Here is a 22,821-nt window from a genome sequence, read left to right on the forward strand (position 1 = left end):
AAATTAAAACAACAAAACTATCAGAAGATGCATTTAAAAAATAATAATAAATACCAGTATAGTGTGGAGAATGGTAGACACTATGTTTTTAATTATCTGTGAATAGGTTCAACAGGTTGCCTTTGGATCTTCCAGATTCTGACAAGATGAGGGCAAAATTAAAAAGTGAAAGTGATGGCGGGAAAGTTCTTGAAAATTGATCTCTGTACTAGCGATTTCTGTGACCTCGTCGTAGATCTGCCTTCTCCTTCTGCCTGGATAAACTAGAAGGGGCGTCTCTGCCCCTGCCCACTCCACTTCAGAGCAACTCATCAGCCTGGCCACTGGGGGTCTGGCCTGGGCTCCGGATGCCTATCAAGAGAGGCAGAGATTACAAACCGACAAGATTCTGAGAATGGAGCCAGGGCTGAATTTCTTCCACCTCATTGTCAGCCAGACTATCATTCATTTTGCCCCAGGTAGGCCATTTATTTGCTGTGTCTTCTCAAAAAACTTGTACTTACATCTCTTATGTCTACTGCGTCATTTTTGAGAAAAACCATCTTTGTTTTTGTTATTTGGGGCCACACAGATTGTTGCTCAGGGTTTACTCCTGGCTCAGCTTAGGAGATCATATGAGGTGCTGGGAACGGAACTGAGGTCAGCTGCATGCAAGACAAGAGCCCTAACCACTGTACTTTCTCTCTAGCCCCAGAAATATAGTCCTGAGATTGATCTACTAAAACTGTTGTGATTTTTTTTAAAGATAAAACAAACAAAACCCTAAATAGTATAGTGCTTGGCACATGCACCCTGAATAAATGATGCTGTCTTCTTGTTTTGTTTTCCTTTATAATACCTCTGCTCTCCTCCAGGTTTTATTTTATTTATTTATTTTTTTTTTTGCTTTTTTGGGTCACAACCGGCGATGCTCAGGGGTTACTCCTGGCTCTGAACTCAGGAATTACTACTGGCAGTGCCTGGGGGACCATATGGGGTGCTGGGGATCGAACCCTGGTTGGCCGTGTGCAAGGCAAACGCACTACCCACTGTGCTATGGCTCCGTCCCCAGGTTTTACTTTTTAATTTTACTTCCTTTCTTCTTTCCTTCATATAGAGACACCTCTATATGAGCATATAATAATAGAAGAGCATATCTTATGTTTTTATTACATTTGATTTTTTAAAAACACACAAGTCACTTCTTAAATGGTCATACTCTCAATAATATATAACTTTTATGAGCAGGGAATGGTGAATGGGTTCTTTCAGATACCAAGAAAAATTCTTCTTGAGCATCGTGGGGGGCTGTAGTCCCTGGCTTTGCAGGCCCGAGTAGTTCTGCACTCTGGGAGCTTGCATTGCACTGCGTGAAGGTGAAGTATTTTGGGGTGTGGCCACTGGCCTTCTGTGCATGGCTTTGGAAACCTTCCCCTCCTCTCCCTCCGCCAAAAGTTGGCATGAGCACCAATTGCTTATGAAAATCTTAAACCTATATTTATTATAAATATACAGAAGTGTCCACATATGTACATATGTATACACATCTTTTATTTTTCAGTCTGACCAAAACTATTTGTTACTGCCCTTTCTGCAGTGAGAGTGTACATTTTTAGCTCGAGTCGTAAGGGTTTGTAACCACTGAACATGCTGTTATAAAAATCAAATGACTTTTTATAACCAGGCTTAAACACTCAAATATCATTCATGTGTCCCTTTTTATAAGCACATTGCTAACCATTTTGAACAGTTTTTAGTCCAGTCTCCCTCATTTGTTTGTAATTTTAAAAGGTTTATAGTACCTAGCAGCTGATTTTAAATAGCTACATTATCTGCCATAACTCTTACTAGCCCAATGATATATTTTTTATGGTAAAAATATCTGTCTCAGGCATTGCTTAGCATAAAAGTTGGTGATTTTTTTTCAAATCTTGACTAATTAAGACATTAGAGAAGTATTTGTAATTTCATTTTGGTTTCTTAGATACATTAAGCATGGCAAACAAATTAAAATGAGTAGTACTCTAGGTTTCAGCATAAATATTCCATGGATGTGTGGTTCATCAGCCTCTTTGTAATCTTTCAATTAAATGGAGTCATTAAAAAAATCTAGGGCGATTATGTTCTCCATTGATTCTGAACAGATACACAGCAATTCATCTCCTATGTTAACCTAAAAACTAAAGTTTTCTGTTAAAAAGATAGCTTACAAATTACATTTTCACTTTAATACATATTGATTTTGTTAATGCATTTATAGAAACTGTAGAAGTGCATGTCAGTTTCCACAGAATGGGTGCCAAACCCCTCAAAGCTCTAAAAGCTTTTTTAAAAGTACAATTATTAATGGCACCCAATTTGGGAGATTGAGGACTTACTGGTATACAAATACACGTTTGTGTTCAGAGGAAGCCTATATTTTTTAGGACAATTCCGTTTGCCACACACACACAGATGGAAGCAAAGTGGGAGGTAATAAGCAATGAAACAGCCTCTGGAATGACCAAGCTATACACGCTTCACATAAATACAGCTCCACTGTATTTAACTCTCTGGAGAGTCTAGCATCACTGGTAACAATGGATGAAACCACGGATGAAATTCCAAGCCAGAATGCAGTATACAGAGAGCGTAAATATTCTACAGTGTTCCACCACAAAAAGATATACTGCCTGATAAACTTAGTACTTATAGCAGCTTTAGAGAAGTTCAAAAAGTAGAAATTTCATTAGTATTCATTCTGTAGTACCTGCTGTTCCGAGTCAAATAGGTTAAAATTTCTGTGAAGTTTAGCAGCATGCTAACCTATAGAAGTCTGTAATCTAGTTTGGGTTATATGGAAGAATTTCTTTTCTCTAAAAATCCCAGTGAAGAGAACTCTCATTTGCCCATGAAACTTGGCATCTCACTACCAAAGTTGTCCTGGTATCTTTAAACATGTGGCTAACTTTTATAGCATGTTTGTTAGAACAACACTTTAAAATTCATTACCACCCAAATAAGAAAAAAAAATGTAGGGCATAAAAGTAAAAAAAGTAAATGGTAATAAGTCTAGGTTTATGTCAACTTTAATAATCCAACATGCACTGAATAAAATATTTTAGATACCAGTTTTACAAATATTTTTAAATGTTTATGTTAAGGGGCTGGAACAATAGCACAGTGGCTAGGGTGTTTGCCTTGCACAGGGCAGACCCAGGTTCGATTCCCAGCATCCCATATGGTCCCCCAAGCACTGCCAGGAGTAATTCCTGAGTGTAGAGCCAGGAGTAACCCCTGTGCATTACTGGGTGTGACCCAAAAAGGGAAAAAAAAGTTTATGTTAAAATTTATCATTAATGAAACATAACCAATCTTGAAGTGCTTATGTAAGGGAGGGGGAAGCTAAACAGCTGAGGAAAAAAGCTAATTCACAAAGGGCTAAAAATGATGTTATTCACATTTGTATTAAAACCTTATCATTTTTCTTCCTTTAGAAATCTCTCAAGTATTGTTTTTCATATTTGGAGTAATCTATTTCTTTGTCCAAACAATGGGGGAAAATGCTAAAAACATTGTCTGATGGGCAATAATGGCAAACTTTTTAAACTTCAATTACCACTCTTTCCATAATACAAAAGACCAAGAATATGACGGGGAAATGAAAAAAAGGCATGAGCTACTCAAGCTGATCTGTCACATTAGCTGACTAAACATATATCCTTTCTCTGCCTAATATTATTAACTATAGGTGTTCTAGTAAATTCCTAGCAACCACTGCATCTAAGCAGTTTTGACAAAAAAAGAAGGCTTATTGCTAAACACCTTAAAAACATTTACCAAGGTAATAAAAGAAATGTCATTCCCTCCTACTGAATGTTTGGGCATAAAAGAGATATTTTTATAATGTAGTTCATGATTTACCATATCTATAGTGTCCAAAAAAAGCACAATGGAGAGGAAGCATTTTTTTCCCAGTGAGTTGACAAGTGTTTGAATCACTGTTCGGCTCTCATTACCCTAGTGGCCAATAGCTTACTTTGAAAATAAGCACAGAAGGGGAGAAGGATCAGGATGCAGGATGCAGAAAAGGACAAGCACTTCTTTCTAAATAATACTCTATATATCATCTTCCATGCAAATACAGTTAAATGGATTGTATTTTCTGTCCATTGATCAGTAGCCAGCTTTGAAGCTGCATTCTGAACACTTCACACAATTACCTTAACCTACATTTACATGCGAAACATTCATTCACCCAAATATTTACTGATCACATATTATCTGCTAGGCCCTGTGCTGACCAGTTTATTCTGTTCAAATAGTGAACATAGGTATTTACACTGTGTGTATGATATGTGTTTTGAAGTGGCTCTACTATCAACCACAGTAAGGGTGTCACAGTCATTCCCACCCACTCCCCCCACCCAAGTTAAAGGGTGGCTAGGATTTAGAATGCTAGAAGGTGCTCATTTTTTACTTAAGGTTTCTTAATGCTAAGACAAGTAAAACTCTAAGATTTCATCTAAATGTTTAGAAACTTTTGGCTGGCAATAAAGAGAAAGCTTTATGGAAATGAACCACTAGTCAGTTTTACCTACCAGACTGAAAAAAAAAAAACAACAAAAAAAGAGTATAAAATTTCTTCCCCAATCGTAAATCTTGATCTTCAGTTTTATTAATGTTTTAAAATGCATAAAAATGAGGACCAGAGAAATAGAACACAGGTGGGTTCAAGCACTTGCTCTGTACCTGATTAAGCTCCTCTACCAGCAGGTGTGATCTGGTAAGCACAGGTGGGTGTGGCCCCAAACCAAAACTAAATAAAAATGTAAAAAATATTCTGATACTCAACATTTAAAAAAATTCATGCAAAATCCAAAATTCTTTGATAATGGAATATATCATTGATAATATATCTAATACATAAGAGGCATATAATAGAATATATAGTATGGAATCTATACTATATAATTCAATTATTGCCTCACTTTGCAAGTCTGATCTATATGGCATATAAATATTTATTCATTAATACACATTAGCAGATATTTGATTTTATGTTATATTTTTGATATATCAGTAGAATCACTCTTATAGATGTAAGAAACAAATGACTGTTTCTATGTCACAGGTCAGTGCTAGTCCAGATTCCCTTGATGGAAACAGCTTCATGGTTGGCTGGTTTAAGCTATGATTTTGAGGCTACTATTCTCAGCATTAATTTTTCAAGATAAAACTTAGCAGTTTTGAAATTATGAAACTAAACATAATTTTGTCAGCCATAAAAAAATTAACACTATAATTAACGCCTGCTTCAGAATTCAAACTGCTATTGAGGATGACAGTTTGAAACCACAGAAGAATTATAAAGATGATTAATTATACTAACTGGTACTTATTTCAGAAGGTTTATATTCATAGACCATTCATCGCCAAATGGGAATATATGCATTTCAGTGAATATTATAAATTACTATACACATTAATTTGGTTTTTATAAAATTAGATATTAAGGTTTTCTTTTCATTTAATCAACTACTCCAGAATACATAAGTCATAGTTATTTTCTTATCAATTCAGCAAAACAAAGTGGCTTGAATAGATATTAATTTAATAAACACATTTTGAAAGACTGTTGTTACCTGAATAGCATGCTGTTTATATAATAATTTAATCATGGTTTATTTACATATGTAATTATAAAAATAAAAATCATTGCTTCTGTATTCACTATAAGATGAATAGTTATAATTTTACTTGGAATTAATGGCTATATTTTATATTTTTCCTTCTTGAATTAACTACATTTCTAAGAAGAAATCAAGTTAATGTTTAATTTACAATCATACATTTAACTAGATTATTTTGTTTCTATACATATAATTTATTATGACAAGAAAATAAGTTAATGTATTGTTTTAAAGTAGCACATTTTATATAATTTTATTTTTTCACACCTCAAATCTATCCACGCAAATATGCCTTTCTGCTTTTACTTGACTGTTGAGTGTTGTGGCTATGACAGTAAAAAATCAGGTAAATCTGAAAATGAAAAGTCTAGTTGAAAACCATGATGCTTTGTTTCCAGATATGTTATCAAATATCTAGAAGTTATTAACAAAAGTAGGTGTTCGGATTTTTTATTTTTACTTGGATATTTGGCTCAATGGAAGAATTTATGCCAAAGTCTTTTCTGTGGAGAAAAAAGCCAAAAGAAGTGTTTAGCATTAGTTAAAGAAAATAGTATTTATTCACTGAAGAATAAGCCAGTACTTGCAAAGACCTTCAAGAATCTAGCCAGAGTTGGCCATATTCACTTAATGAGAAACACAAGTGTTTTGGGTGATTATAACTGGACTTCGGAAAGTTGAGCCCAACTCTTCTAGAGGTTGCCAAAGCTTAACCACACTATCAAGTTCGTCATCAGCAAGGGATAATGGGCTTCATAAAACACAATAATTAAATTGACTGGTTTCAAATGCAGTTCTTTTTCATTAAGGGACTGCTATTTGAATTAACTCTCAAATCTCAGTTTAATTTCATATCTTGTGTGCTGCATACCCGCTTTGCCACGGAGAGGGTGCTGTTTATATTCTGTATACAAACTTGATGTCGAAAATTGCCATAGCCTCTGTCCTACTGGGAAACATGAAGTAATTTTGCAAAGCAAACAATTATTGCTTAAGTGTAATCCGCTTAAAACCCATAAATGTATTTATTTTGTGTCACTCAAATCCGGTTTAACTCCAAGAACTTGTAGTTTATCAAATGCTACTATATAAAACTGCTGTTTAATGTACAAGAGAAATGAGTCATCGGCTTTCCTTTTATTCTTATTCTAGTTGGTTACAAAAACTATTTGAGGGACATTTTAGCAGTTCGTGTATTTTTACCTCGATCATCATTCTAAAGTATATTGCAGAGGCTGTTTCTTTTCCCACCTGGGATTCTAAATAAACTTTTCATTCTAATTTTTCATACGTGTTATAAAATGTTTGCAAAGACTTTAAAAATCAGGCTTTACATTTCCAGCATTTACATTTGATCTCTTATAGTCACCTCTACATTTCCTTTGCAAGAAATTTTAATATATTAATAAACATAATTTTTTTATTTATTGAAATTTCTAATAAAATGACTTGTATTCTTTTGGTCCCAGAATAAATGACATCAAAAAAGCTATTTGAAACATAGCCCAAGTTCAGGATTAAAATTTAGAGATTAATGCATGTTTTTAGGTAATTAGTGAATGGGATACCAAACAAATAAAGCTCGGGCAATAAGACGTTTATCTCCAAAATTACCGTTTGTGAGTTGTCATTTTATTTTTCAAAATCTCCTTTAAGCTGAAAATTATTTTAGAATTTTATCATTTGGCTGCTGTGGAAATATAATCAGGGATTTGAAACTTATGTGTATTTATCACAACCAAAAACAAAGTCTTCCCTGGAAGAGGTTAATGGAAAAAGGAATAATAGGAGTTGGAAGATAAACTGCCTCTTTCAAAACTAGAGCTGCAAACAGCATTCTAACTAATTCAGATAAGCAGCAAACATAGTTGTTAGGGGATATTTATGACAGCCGCATCTGTGTGACAGCATTGAAGCATTAACAATGGCATCGGGCTTTCTATAAAACACATCTGCAAGAAAGACAGGTAGCTAGGCTGACTATCAATCATGGGACACGTGAATAATTCTATACTCACTGGCCCATGTGCTGTTAAAATCAGCTTCAGATATGTAGAAAAGAAGCTTAAGGAGTCATGGCAGTAAGTACTTTTTAAAATTCTTTGCAGTATGTGTATTTACACATCATTTTAAAAAATCCAACAATGATTAACAGCTATCTGGAAGTATATTTTAAAGCAGAATATTCTCAATATTTTCCGAGGTTATAGTCATAGTTTTTACTACTTGCTATTGTTCCCATGTTTTTATTCAATGGGATTATACAGTTCTAAATAAAAAAAGACCGCATCTCAAAGTATGGAGAGGAAAATCCTTAAAGCTTATTCAAGAGCTAGGCTCATTTAAAATTTTAGATCTTAGGAAATGCAAATTGTGCGTGCAACCACTGCTTAAGTTGCCTTTAGATGCACAAATAAAATTAAAAATAGAGTTAAACAATTAAGGAGGGTTGTCTTCTTTTCAGTCTTTCATTGAATTCACATAACTTCTATTTATGCGAATCGGAGTTAAGCACCTGCTCCGCAAAGTAAATAGACCCCTATCTGTGAAAATAAATGTGTACAGTATATTTTCTGGGTACAATACTGAAACCAAACAACCAAAAAATATGTGTGATATAAACAAAGCATCATGTGGCCTACCTCAAAATATTGATGTTATACATTTTACTTCCTTAGTCATAGACCCTGAAGTATTACTCATGCCTTTGTCATGTAAATGTAACAAACGATGTTTGAGGAGGGGTTAGATGGACAGACTCAATCTGGTGATTTCGATGAGCTCATACACAATCCTCTGTTTACCCCTTCAGAAGTTCATAATAAATTGCATCAGTAAATCTGGATTCAAGCCACTGCTCTCTGCCATCATCTTAAAAGTCATGGAGGATAATTGTACATAATAGAGGAGGGCATGATCGTGGGGGCACTGTGCTGGGACTCCCTGCAGCAGCTGCAACCTCAGCTGGGACAGGAGATGAGACAGACAATTGTTAATGACTGGTGACACCAGAGTCTCTTTCTGCACTGCCCTTCTTGCACAATGCCGGGTCTCACTGGAGAGCATGTTTACCTGGACTTGAATGAGGATGTCTCCATTGGTCACAGAAGTTTCTTAACAGGGTGCTCTTGAGAGCAGGGCGGATGAAGAAAGGCTGTCCTTCTCACTTGAACTATAGAAGGCATCACCGGGATCTTGCCCCCAGACTCTATTTTGAGCTAAAATTACAAAGGGATCAAAGCAGGGTCACGGGCAGGGGAATGAGAGTGTTTATGGGCCGCATGATGTTCATAATGTAGAATAGCTGCTCTTCTCCATCTACAATTTTAAACAGTTTTAAGAAACAGGTAATGGATCATAAATACAGTTAACCACATTTCTAAAGATTTCACCTTCTTCCTCATGATCTAGGTCAAAAGGCCCAAAATGTTTATTTCCGATTGGCATCATGAGTGGTGAGCAGTACTGCTCTGGGCAGGATCGTTACATGATTTTCAGGGCCCAGTGCAAAGTGAAAATTGGGCAGCTTGTTGAAAATGTCTTAATAACTGCAGAGCAACGCCAGCAGGGCATTTAACCAAGCTTCAAGCTTCTCTAAACACAGGGCATGAGAAGATTACACATTACATAACCATGAAGCTAGTCTTGATGTTGGACCAGGATTGCTAGAAGATAACCTGCCGTTCCCTCCTTCCTCTTTAGCCTTACTGAAGTCTTAAATCAAAGAGGCCATGGCAGAATGAGCACGATAGCTTCCCAGAGTGGACTGAACTTAAAGAAAATGGATCAATTAAATGTGCTCTAAAAACTGTCAGACACTTTTTTTTTTTTTTTTTTTTGCTTTTTGGGTCACACCCAGCGATGCTCAGGGGTTACTCCTGGCTTTGCACTCAGGAATTACTCCTGGCGGTGCTGGGGGACCATATGGGATGCCGGGGATCGAACCCGGGTTGGCCGCGTGCAAGGCAAATGCCCTACCTGCTGTGCTATCGCTCCGGCCCCTGTCAGACACTTTCTTTGATAAAATTTATTTATAAATGTGTTCCATCTTCTTTCTTTCTTTCTTTGTTGTTGTTGGTTCAACAACAACAAAAGTTTATAGGCCAACATAATCTGGTGAGGAGCTCTGTTTTATGTTTACATTTCATTTTAAAAAGTAGTTGTGTGGGGGACAGGGGGGAAATTGGATTGGGGACACACCTGGTGGTGCTTAGGGCTTGCTTCTATCTCTGTGCTTGGGGGTAACTCCGGTTGGTGCTCAGGGGACCATGCAATGCCAGGCATCAAATCCAGGCTTTTGGCATGCTTAGCTTACACTCAGCCCTAGGAGCTATTTCTCTGGCCCAGGGGTTCAGTTTTAATGGGGACCAGAGGACCAACTGTGAATACAGATAATGGTAGTACAGTCTACTTAGAAATCTGATCCTCAATGCCATATTTTTATAGTCTTCCTCTCTATTTTTTCATTTCGATATATTTTCCTGCTTAAACCTCTTCCCTCTTGCTAGCCATACACCAACTTAGATTTGACCTTAAATTCTATATGGGCCAGGGGCTGTGAAGGTACTTTTTCTGGCTCTATGGAAGTTTAGGTGATTTGAAATTGGCACTGATCAGATCTGTGGCTCTCTTCAAAGTACTGTTATGGTCTGGCAACTCTAGGACAGTGAATGAGGTAGTGGTGATTATAATAATTGTAACACTTGTCCACGGAGTGATCCTTTGTGTCTTAGAAGTAGACTTCAGATAGGCTTAGCTATAGGAAAGCCCTCTTTTCGTTTAGTATATGGAGCCACTACAAGGCTGTGGTCTCTTGAGAATATGGTGTAGAGGTGAGAAAAGAGAAAGAAAACTCCTTCCTCCTCTGGTGGTTCCCCAGAAATAAAAGCAAGTAAATTTATAATACCTTACCAAAAATGCTTAGGAAAAATAAAACTACTTAAGTCAAAATTGTCTTGCTTATTCTGAGTTTTTCTGAGCTATCCAGTTTGCTTTGTATATAAACAAACAACGCACAATTTTTTTTTTCAAAGGTACAAACCTATTCTGATTTTTGGTCATTCTGTGAAAGGGCTACAAGATTATCATTTTTTTTTACCTGGTCGTAAAATTTGTAGGGATAAACAACCCTACAAATTGTTTGGCCTATTATGTGTCACAGAGATTTTTCTATAGCCTGTCTAGACTCCAGACAATAGGCGAGACTGGCCTATAGTTGCAGACATTTCTATAGTCTGTAATATCACTTAGAAAAGTAAGGGCAATAATACAAAAATGAAAACCAGCCTGACCTGCCAGCACGATAGTGGAAATATGAGTATAACAACACTTTACAATTTAGAAATGATGATAGCAACCTAAAAGAAGTTTTAGCAGTCACATATCAGACAAGAACAACTTTTGCAAAATCATACATTCTCCCATAAGTGAGTCCCATTCAAGTAATTTCGTCTATAGACAATAAAGTCACTTCACTTCAGAAAATTCTATATTATATATTTGGTGTGTATTTTTATTACATAGAGATGTGAAGTATGTGTGTGTGTATTGCATATATTTTGGTCAGTATAGAGACTATTCAAAAGCTCTTTCTTTAAATAAAGCAGGATATTAAACTATTTCACTTTTCAGATCACTTGGGTAAAACGATTAATGCTTCATAAGCTCTTAAGAAAAGTTAGGGGCATTATACATAAATGAGAAGGTGAAGAACGAGTTCAATTTCATCTATATTTTTGGAATTTGTCTCTGAGCATATCTCCATGTATATTTTTTCTCCCATAATTACATTTGTTATAAACAGGAGAGAGAGAGAGAAAGAGGGAAGAAATACAGCTTGTTTATTTTTCTTTATATTACCCTTATTTGCTAGCTTTTTTGTTTTGGGAAATGAAACAATGAGGAATATGTGTTTTGGTCTTTGTTTAGTTATATTTTGATGAAGACCATAAAGATGCTTTGAATACTAGTAATACTAAAGAAAATATTACTGTAAAACTACTGACAATATTTTAAATTCAAAGAGTATTTTTCCCCAAAGATTCCACACTATATCAGTAGTTAAAAGACCACTAACATCTTCACTGTTGAGGATATTAACAGAGATTTTGTTGCTATTCGAATGGCTCTGCTTATGGGGCCAGGGAGTGTCTAGAGAAATAGATAAAAATATAGTATTGCAAACCATAATACCCAAAGTAGAGAGAGAGTAAGAGGAAACTTGTCTGCCGTAGAAGCAGGGGGAGGGATGGGACTAAGGGGTTGGGGGAGGGATACTGGGGACATTGGTGGTTGAAAATGTACACTGGTGGAAGGATGGGTGTTTGATCACTGTATGAAACTCAAACATAAAAGTTTTGTAACTGAGCTCAAAGTGATTCAATTAAAAAAATTATTTTTAAATGTAGTAAAACCAAGGAATTCTTCAAGTTATTTTACTAAGCGCCTTACATCCCATAATGAAAATCCCATCTCTAAAGTCATTCTGTTTCTACCTCTGGATGAATTAGAAAAAAACAAAACAAAACCCTAAAACCAGAACACCAGCACCATCTTGTTCATTTCAATGCAATCAGTCTTATCAGAGAGCAATACATATTACCAATAGTTCCATTGCAGAACCACCAAATGTGCAGAACATGGACAAAATTATGACAAAATCTTTGTATGAACAACTAAGTCCATTCATGAGGTACTCATAGAGCACTTCCTAGACTTTCGTAAAGTGTGGTACATTTTCTGTCTGGAGTGCAAATATTAGATAAAGCTTGTGCCAAAAAAAATTACATGACATTTATTTTATTTTGCTTTAAAGTTCAATATTTTCTTTGTGTTTAAGAAAAATTCTTTAACTTCATGCAACCTAATTGATTGATAGTGTAATATTAAATAAAGGTCATATATGAATTTAAAGAAATTTATCTGAAATTAAAGATACAGTTCTTTCCTTTTATAGGAGCCACAATGCACACGAATACTCTTATATATCATGTAATAAGATATGCAAGAGAGGTCTACATATTATACCATTGACTACAGTGAAAATAGCACAAAATTCCAATTTACCTCAGCCTTTTAAAATGTCTATATTTTAAGTTTACTCTGCATTTTTATTGAACTTCTGAACCAAACTTCAGTCTTCAATAAACAAAAAATTACAAATTCAATATCAGCATGTTGAATATGGCAAACTTTATCCTTTTGATAGTGATGGAAAGTTCCATGCTTCCTCAACAGGATAGCTGGGAATTCACAGTACTCAGAAAGGAACCTTGGATCATTAACTAAAGTGTCCTGTGCATGGAGACACAAGACCAAATTAGGCCCTAAGGAAGATTCGCCAAACTCCCACAGAAGTCAATGGAAATTTGTTAAAACACTTGATAGGACTCTGGTGGCCCACATGGTCTTGTCAGTAATTTGACTTGGTCTTTAAACAAGATCGATAAAAGAAAAAAACAAAACAAAACAAAACAAAATACAAAAACCAAACAAACAAAAGTTTTGTACCTCTCCAACATCATAGATCCAAATACGGCCTTCTGAGTCTCCAACAGCCACTTCTCTGCCCGCCTGAGCCCAGCGAACACGGTTTAGGGCAGATGCCCCCTCAATGGCCACACTCGCTGTCGGAACCTGCCACAGAGGTTATGAAAGAAACAAAGAATCTCTGAATACGAATTTAAATACATGAATTTAAAATGTACAAAGATAGGCTTTAATTGGGTGAGTCCTCACGGCCTCATGTCTGTGAAATATATACATCCCCGATGCAGGGGTGAAAAGGATGCATTGTACTAAAATCATATGCTCCACTGGTTTAAGGGGTAGACATGAGACACTTTAACACAAAATGGCAAAGCAGAGGAGTCTTTCCTCCAGTCAGTGGGCAATGAATGACATAAACATTTCTTCAAATTCTGCAGGGTGTATGTCCAACATATAAAAACAGCAGCAAAATACGGTGTTCATGATCAGATCATAATTTATGAGCTGATGGTGAGAGAGATTTCAGGATTTATTGAGATTAAGAATATTAGAAGATAAGAATATTATAAAAGGCAGGAAGAGAGGGCATTTGGTAGGCAAAGTTATTTTAATGTGTCTTCAAGGTAAGAAAAAAATATATATATATATTGATTCCTCAAAACCTTGATTGGGGTGGGGGTTGGGGTGATTGGAGGAAGACATGTATGCAAGTGAACAGCTTGAAAACTTTAACTTCTCTTTCTTTTGTCCTGTCTTTCCCCTTCCTCTCAGTACAAGATCTAGACAGCAGTCAGTAACTTTGGAACTGTCTCCAGGGTGAAACTCTGATAGAATGTAGCTATCTGCTTGTAGAAAATGTCTCCTATCATCTTTGATGAAATCTAAAAATGTTGGTAATTACTGTAATAACTATTAGAAAAGTAACTAGAGGTACTGAGATGAAACCTACGGTATTAGTTCCCACAGACTTTTGGAATTCTATGTAGAATTTAGGGAGAGAACTTCAGTGAGTCTACCACTCTTCTAACACCGGTTGTGTAAACTCTAAGGTTAGAAGTTTATAACAGAAAAATCAAATCTCCTAAGTAGGCTTCTGTAAGAATACTGAATAGGAAATGGCGGCATAGCATTAAAAATGGAAAAAGATTAATGTTAAACAAATAAAAACCTAAAAAAATAAATATTTAGTGAAGGGTGGGCTACTGAGCTCACGTCATGCCTTTAAGACCTTTATCTAATAAACATGTCATATTTGGATAGAAACACTGACATGTGCTGTGCCTTAGCACTTCGGGCATACTGTTATACAGGGAATTGAAACCATCTGTTTAGATGAGATTATTGACACAATACCTATCTTTAAAATAGCAGTAAAAACTTCATCATATGTAAAAATCTATGTTTAAACATAATCTTGAAAATAAAATTCTTATATTTGCTTTAATCATCACATGTTAGTTATGAGCAAAAAAGTAAAACAAAAGCTCCCTGCTATATTAATTTTTTTTTTAAAGAAGTACACAAGTTCTACAATAAATGTGCCAACCGTTGAAGGTTGGAGCCTGAGATTTTATCTAAATTTTTCAGAGGCCAAAACAATATAAATTTAAATGGATTATAAGTCTGTCAATACACTTTATTATTAGTGTGCTTTTCAGAAAATAAATGTGAAATTCAGAGATAGAGTTTGTAGGATTTATTTCAACTCCACAATGTACAGAGGTCACATTGGATCATACCTTTTCTAATTCTACTTTATATTAGATTTTACCAGTGAGCAGTGTAAAAAATTGAAAAAAAAATTGACTATGTTAAAAAAAATCATTCAAGAGAAATTGAGTTTTTGGTATATTTTAAAGAAATTATAAAGTAGGTTATATAGAAAACCGCAACAATTTCTATTTTAACCTTCAAGATATTGTAAAGGTAAAAAACCACAATTGGCTTGTGTATAGTTATAGTACTAGACAAAAATAAGGTACATGAAGGAAATAACAAATGTATTTTATTAGTTTGACTAGTAATGATCTTTCAAAAGTTAATGAATTTGTAGTAAAAATAATCGAAAGTCTGTTCCTTTTTTTGTTTGTTTTTACTTTTGTACGTTGGTTTCACAACTTTTAAGATTTCTAAACAGTTCAGTCATTTTAATTGCAAGGATAAGCTAAAGACAGCATAGATTACCTGTGCCAAGGCCAGTAATCCTGAGGATGGTCTGAACTACCCTCACATAGGAGCAGCTGGTATAACTGGGTCTAAGAGCACAATAATTTGAACAACGAAACACACTGGGATTTCAGGTTCTTTAACAAAAAACAAAAACCAAATCTAATTCCTAATCTGACAAATATTCGAAAAATCCTGTTCAACTTGCTAGAGAGAAAAAAATGATTTGGGGTTTTAGAAAATGTTTAGTTCATTACTGGAATTGAATCAAATTCAACAGAACTACTATTGCAAAAGCAGAATTGTATTTACCTCAAAACTAAATGGTTTGCATGCCCATTAATGACTTTTTTCATGTTCAGTTATAAAACTTTTATATTGTCCCTTGAAACCCAGAGAAAGAGATGGGAAAATTGTGTTTGTTAGTGTCAAAAATGTTCCTTTTGGTTTACCTGGGAAACTCTGATTGAAAAATAAAATACATGGATATTATTAAGGAGTTTTTAGAACACGTACTCCTTTGCACTGTGGTTGGTACTACTGAATGTCACCTCTACTAAATCTGATTTCTGTTATGGGTGGTCTGCTAAGTCGATCTGGAACATGTGTGTTTTGTGGTTGCTTAAATTTATGAATTTATTCTAGCAGATAGCAACAGCATGATTTTAATCAACGGTGATGAAAGACTTTGGGAGGCCATTACAATGTCGAGTATGAACATCTTTCTATTAAAAGCAGTAATGTTATAAACATTTCAGCATCTAGAATGATGATCATTGTACATGCTTATTATGCCTTTTGGTTATTTTCAAAGATGCTTCATTGCATGGCTCTTATCCTTATCACATAGTTCTTGTAGCCAAAAAGAAATTAAGATTTAAATTAAAATCTCAAAAGGTAACTGTGGCAGTGGCTATAGGTATCTAAAGTCCAGAAACTTGCATGATACAATGACTCAGTAATAACACCTGAATAATGCTGTCCTGCCCCTTTCTACCAAAAAAAAAAAAAATACTAGGGGACTGTGTTCCTTCCCATCTCCTCCAGCTGTAGTCTTCCTAATTAAAAAGGCTGAGCTATTTCCTCCTCAGAACACTTCAAAAGTCCTTTCTCTTGCTCCTTACTTGACATATATTTTGCAACACTTGTTCCTCTTACCTGTCCATTCTTATTTAACGAGATGTGCAGGACAGAGGTGCAGAACCCAGGAGATGTGAAGAAATCCTTTTATTTTGTTACATTGAAGGACACTTAACATTATATGGAAAATAAACACAACAAAAACCTTGAATAGCTGAATTGGTTCTTCAATAAAATTTGAAGGTTTAAAAAAGGGAAAATGCGCATAGCTCAATTTTAAAAACAATTATATACAGTGGTTTTTTTTTTTAAAAAAAAGAAATCCTATTTCTTTTTTTCTTAAGGGCATTTTCATAGCTTGAAGTATTTTAAATAGGACATTCAAACCTTTTTTAAAAACGTTTAATATAGGTATCTAGAATTAGGAACTATTGTAAAAGTCTGCCTGTGAGTTTATTATCTCACACAAGGATTATTTACCTTGCAAAATCAAATGGAAGGTAGATACAAACCTGAGGAAAATCGTCAACAGAATCATCTTTTATAGATTCCAAACAGAAATTCGACAAATAGCAACACAAATGGCCCTTTGAAAAAGTCGAATCTAAAGCCAGCATCCACAAAAGCTTACTTTTCCAAGTGTTTGCGAATAGAGTTATTTCAACACCACTCTGAAATATGCCTGTGTGTCCTTCCCCGTAGGGAGAGGCGTGAACTCGTATCATTTTGCTCTTTGCAAAGAAAATGGGCCAGGATCTGCCACGGTTTAGAGATGAAATGAGATTAAATGATTTTTGGCCGGTGTATCTGCCAATGCACTTCACAACAGCCAGGAACGGGGGTGGGGTGGGGGGTTGAGGGTGGGGGGTCGCAGCTCAGCTGCAATCGGAGGGTCAGTCCCTCAAAAGTCCGTTCTGGAGAGAGGGGGTGACCGAGGAGGGGTCGGCGGCGCCCCCCTCCCAGTCCTCCCAGTTCCAGGCGCCTGCGCCGCCGCTCACCTCGGTGTCATTGTTGAGGTTCCAGAGGTCCAAGCGCCCCATCCCGTCCACGCAGGCAAAGAGCGCGGGATGCACGGGGGACCACATGACATCGTACACATAGTCTGCATTGTCTTCAAAGGAGTAGAGCGGCTTGTTGTGCTGTAAAGCAGAGAGACCGTGAAGACTTTGTGGCGCTGCTGCTGCCTCGGGCTGTCTAGTGAACCTAATTAAAAACTTTGCACATTCACAAAGTGTCATAAAACTTTCCGAGATGAAAGTCCTGGAGAAGTGAACCGCAGCTTTAATGTGACTCGAACTGTCCAGTGGCATAAATAAATACCGCGGATGGGGGTGGGGGACTGTGAAGGGGCTGGGGGCTGTGACGGGCTGGGGGAGGCGGTCAGACACGGTGGGACGAGACATTCCAGACAGGTGGACCGGACTTAACTCGGCTTTCTCGCCCGGTAAGGCTCTGCTAGGCGCTCCGAGCCCAAACCCAATTGTGGCCGGCGGGGATCACACACGCCGGGATGCTCTGGGTAGCCCGGGCGGTCTTGGCCCAGGACCTTCCGCATTGAAGGCAACGCCTGCCACCTTGTGGTCATTGTCTGTAGCTGCAACGGCTGCAGCGGCCTCTCGTCCAACTCTAGGCCAAATTCCTACTTTGAAAGGTTAAATTGCGCCGTGTGTGTGAGGACAGGATATTATAAAAGGGTTTGTAGCTCTTCTGGGAAGTGACAAACCTCGAGACTCTTACATTCTTTTCCTCACCTAGGGTACGTTTCCCTAAGTAATTGCACCAATGAACTCATTTAACAGCCTCAGAATCTTCATAGGTGAGGGAACCTCATTTTTTTGGATAACCCAGTAGTTGCAAAAAGCTCTGAAACCGGTGTTTTGGCGGGCAAGTGCCTTAGCACACCCCCACTGCATACAAATGCTTCCACTCCGGAGGGATACAATAAATTAAAATGGCACTCTTGATTCCAGTGAATATTGTCACATCAAAATAGCACAGAAGTCAGAGGCAAGTTTGAAAGTACACCAGAAATAAAACGTAATTGGACTTCATGAATTATTCATTCCATCTGGCTTGTCTTATTCTAATTTCTGCATAATGGCTTTACTAATCCCTGATCAATTAATGTAAAATGAAATTTAAATGATAATGAAAGCCCTAGAGATAAAAGAAATTAAGTATTCTTATATCCTCTGACAGAAATCTAAACAATGGGAGTTTTTTTCCCCAATGTCTTCTTCATCCAGTCAGCTGTCTGTACTCCCTTCATTGGTTTCACTAAATGCCTGTACAGGCCAAAGTAATAAGATCAAAAAAGGATAACATAAAATATGAACAATCAAAATCCTTCTGCATAGAATGTTCAAAGAATGAATTTAGGGGGAATCAGCTCCAAATATTAGATCAGAGATCCTAAACTGGACTACTAGTGCATGTGAAATGCATTTGCTAAAGTCAAACCAAGAAAAATCTGTGAGAAGACAATAAAATTTTCATAAACTAAAGCTTATGCAAAATTTTGTTACAGTGGTAACTTATTGATTCCTCTTTCCAGGAATTATGTTGTTTTGGCATTGTTTGGAAGTGGACACAACTGCACAACTCAGAGCAGTACAATAGATTTCAGATGGACATTTTGTGTTTGTATGTCTATATATATGTGTGTGTTTATGCTTTTGTGTGACATGAGTATTTTTTAATTGAGAAGTATGTAATAGAGGAGGAATCGGACACGAAGATATGCATTGAGATTTCAGATAGGGATAAGTTGACATTAACCTTATAGTTTTCTATTCTAATATTCTTTAACTATTTTGTACCCAAATGCTTCTTGTATGCCATGTTTGCATTGTGATTTGGAACTACAATTATTTGCTGTATTTTCTTTGTTAAAAAGTGTGGTTTCTTTCCTTTCCCCCACAATTTAGAGGTGATTTAAACTCCCTTTTTCAGAAAATCTGACCATCCAGTGATCTTAAACTAACATGACCTATTTTATCACTTTTCTGTACAACTATTTTAAAAAACATAGTATGGAGTAACTCACTTTCATTGACCACTTGTAAATATTACACTAAATTAAATTAGTAAATTCTAACTTGGTATCATCTCAGTGTTTCTATACCAAGTTCTTGATTTTATAGCTATTAGTCTCTTGAATGCTTTTCTTAAACGCTTTTCCTTCCAGAGGATGGAAAAGACAAATATGGGTTTTAAAAGTCAATTCTCAGTGTCTTCTCTTAGTACCCAGGCTCTAGCATAATTGAATATAATAGAGAAGTCTGGAAGTTGACATATACCCATATGTATACTGACATACATACACATATGTACATATATAGAGACAATAAACAAATAACTTATCTACTTTCTTTGTTTTGACCAATTAGAAAACCATTCTACCATAGTCATTTCTTTTCCAAAAGCTCATATTTCTGGATATGTTAATTGTATAGAGAATTCTTGTTTTTGTCTTTTTTTTTCTTTTAGTAGCTTCTTCTCTGAGAACTTAATTAAAATCATACTATGCCCTGGAGATTTCACTTTTTAAACATCTGGAAATAACTGCTATTATTCATGTCACCAAAAATCAGTTTTATAGTATTGTGTTGAAATGTTGTTATTCTTTAGATTTTCTCAAGTCTGTTATCATCTTCCACTCCCAAGAGTGAACTTCCTGGTACTGTGCAAATAATTCTAAGTTATGGTCAATGTAACATTTGGATAAAGGATAAGGGCTTATATTTTCAAAGATGTGCTTTAATATTAATAAATCCTTAAGCTGGGAAACTCTTGCTCAAGACTGAACCGCTTTCCAAGTTATGGAGTTGGCTAACATCTGTGAGCCACTAGTGAGGAAGTTTAGCCTACGGTATGCTAAAAACACAGGTTAGGGCCAGTCCACAGTGATAAGCAGTGCAACTCTGCACAGCAATTCAATACTTTTCATAATAGGGATCACATGACACTGTTTTATTTATGACTTACAGCCTACCTAATTTAAAAACCTCATTAAAGTTTGCTTCAAATGCTTAGTCTAGAAGGAAGGTGTGATATAAGTACACACATATATAATGAAATACTAAAATTTATCAGCATCAGGGACTAAGTATTCTGCCTTTGAATTTCACAACAGAAGCAGGTGACTCGACAATCCAGCTTCCTATTGCATGTTCACCAGTTATAGAATGTTACAGCTTTTGCAAAAGTAGAGAGTGTGGGAGAGGTGAATTTTGACCAGTGATTCTGAGAAAGTTCCTCTGGCCTTTGAATATGTATTGCAGTGACTGAAGCTTGGTGATTTGAAATAATCATTTTATAAAATACTCCAGGCTATTTAGAAAATGAAATATTCCACTGTATGTTATTCTAGAAAGTGTCTTCAAAGCAACCAGATTTTAGTACCCCCCAGCTCCCTGTCCCCACCCCCCTGCCCCCCACCATTCACCTCCGTGTTTCCCATTTGTTCCTATTTGTTCTGGTTTTGTTTTTTGAATCTTTTTTTGTTTGTTTGGGGGCCACACCCGAGGTGATAGGCTCCTCCTCGCATGGTGTTTCAGGGTCTCACCTAGTGGTACTCAGGGCACGGCACAGGGACTCTGCCCATTCAGCCTGAGTGAGCGCCAGCCCTTCAAGAGCCCTCTTCCCAGTCCTGTGTTTGGAATTTTTAATGTAATGTTTAGCATTGGTAAAGTTTTAAAGAAAAAAAGAGGGAAAACTGCATGTTACACAACCTACTGCATGTGTGACACACACCAGTGAAATGAAGCCAGGACACCCAGTATTTTAGTCAGGTTTTCAGGGCTGTGCCCAAAACACTAAACTACCCAGACAGAGATCAGCTTGATTGTAAGGCCCTGCACTCACACAGAAGGGTGAAGCCGGCTACTCTCACCTCCCAGACAGACATGAAGGGCAGAGAAGGGTAAATTGTGGGGTGTTTGCTCTGTGCCTGAGTCTATACACACATTGTCTAATTTAATCCGCATAAAATCTCTGTAAGGTAGACGGTATTTATAAAAAAGAAAATTATAGTTCAAGAACGTTAGTAACTTTCCCAAGGCCATGAAGGTTGTAAGGGGTAGACTTGGATTAAGCACCCCGGCTTTCTAGCTGTTAAACAAGTCTCCTGTTTGCTGGAACTGTGCGGTCTTCTGTAAAAGACAGCAATAAACAATGGTCTTCAGTCTCCAGAGAGGAAGCTGCAGTACCCCCAGTTATCTTCTACTCTTTTCTGTCCCATTCAATTCAAACAATATGTAAAGCATACACTATGGAACTTGGACAAAGAGTTTACCATGGTCCCAGTCCAAATGTTTCCTGTCCTGAGTCTGTTATGAATTGCCCTGAAGATGTTCCCTGTACAATTTTGGCCACTTAATGACATTAGCAGAACTATACTTCTCGCCAAAACTAGGAAATAGACTGGAAAAGACCCTTTACATCAGGGATAAAGCAGACCCTACAGTAGACAGTAGAATAAAACGATGCACATTTTATTGTATGTGGTTTTAGATCTAGGCTTCAGTTCACTGCTTACACAACTTTGGGTGAGGGGCAGCAATTATCCTATCTGAAATATGAGGCTAACACAGGGGGCATGGAATAGAAATGGCAACAAGAGACTGGAAAATCCATAGGTACTGGGAAGTTTAACATATCATTCTTGAATATTTCTCTTTTGGCAGATTGAAAGCAGGAACAACTGCCCATAAGGGTTCCTATCGGCTTCGTGATTCTCACTAAGTATGTGGAAAATTTTTACAAAAAGTTATTTAAAACTCATAATTAAGGCCATCTTCTATGGAATTCATTTTACAGTGATTCCCTTTATTTTCACTTTGTATTTTGTAAAAATGCACATATAAAATAAATCACTTGTGGTCTGTAGTGAAAAATTTCATATTATGAAAGTAATAACAGACCTCCTATTTGACCGATTGGAGAAGGAATACAAATTTTAAATTTACCTAAGAGAGGCAGGTAGAGTTCAAAAATAAAACTTAACATCATCAGTGTTTTACAATACAGATTCATTCTTTAAACTTGAGCTGTGGTTTTCTAAGTATACTTCTGACAGCAAATAGAACTGCATATTTTCCCAATCAGTTAACTTTAAAATGATTTTATGAGAGATGGGTTTATATTTCTGATGTCAGAAATGTACCAGAGTAATATTTATGACATTTGCCAAAATTAAAAGAATATGATGTTTGTTTTATTTGCCACTATATTGTTTTATTTCCTTTTTATTGTGTACTTCTAGGCATCTCAATAATATGCTTTAGTATTTTGAAGGTTAGCGAATAGCAATATTTCCATTAAAATGCCTCCTAACACTTTGAAGCACTGTGGTTCTTGAGGTTGCCATTTGCTTCTAAATGATTAGCTGTCAAAGCAGACTTAGAAATATTTACTTAAACCATAAAAATTTCTT

The 22,821-nt window shown here is 36.3% G+C and overlaps 1 protein-coding gene across 2 annotated transcripts in view; it reads right to left on the reverse strand.

The window, feature by feature from the left end:
• The window catches only part of DYNC1I1 (dynein cytoplasmic 1 intermediate chain 1), a 395,478-nt gene that overhangs the window by 15,077 nt on the left and 357,580 nt on the right, over positions 1-22,821 (reverse strand). For both annotated transcript variants that reach the window (XM_055141002.1, XM_055140999.1), the window contains 2 exons: positions 17,384-17,524; positions 13,161-13,286 (listed from right to left, as the gene is read on the reverse strand). In XM_055141002.1, coding sequence (XP_054996977.1) covers positions 13,161-13,286; positions 17,384-17,524 — 267 coding nt within the window. The remainder of the gene's footprint in view (positions 1-13,160; positions 13,287-17,383; positions 17,525-22,821) is intronic.

The sequence above is a fragment of the Sorex araneus genome, chromosome 1, assembly GCF_027595985.1.
Source record: "Sorex araneus isolate mSorAra2 chromosome 1, mSorAra2.pri, whole genome shotgun sequence".
NCBI classification, from domain to species: domain Eukaryota; kingdom Metazoa; phylum Chordata; class Mammalia; order Eulipotyphla; family Soricidae; genus Sorex; species Sorex araneus.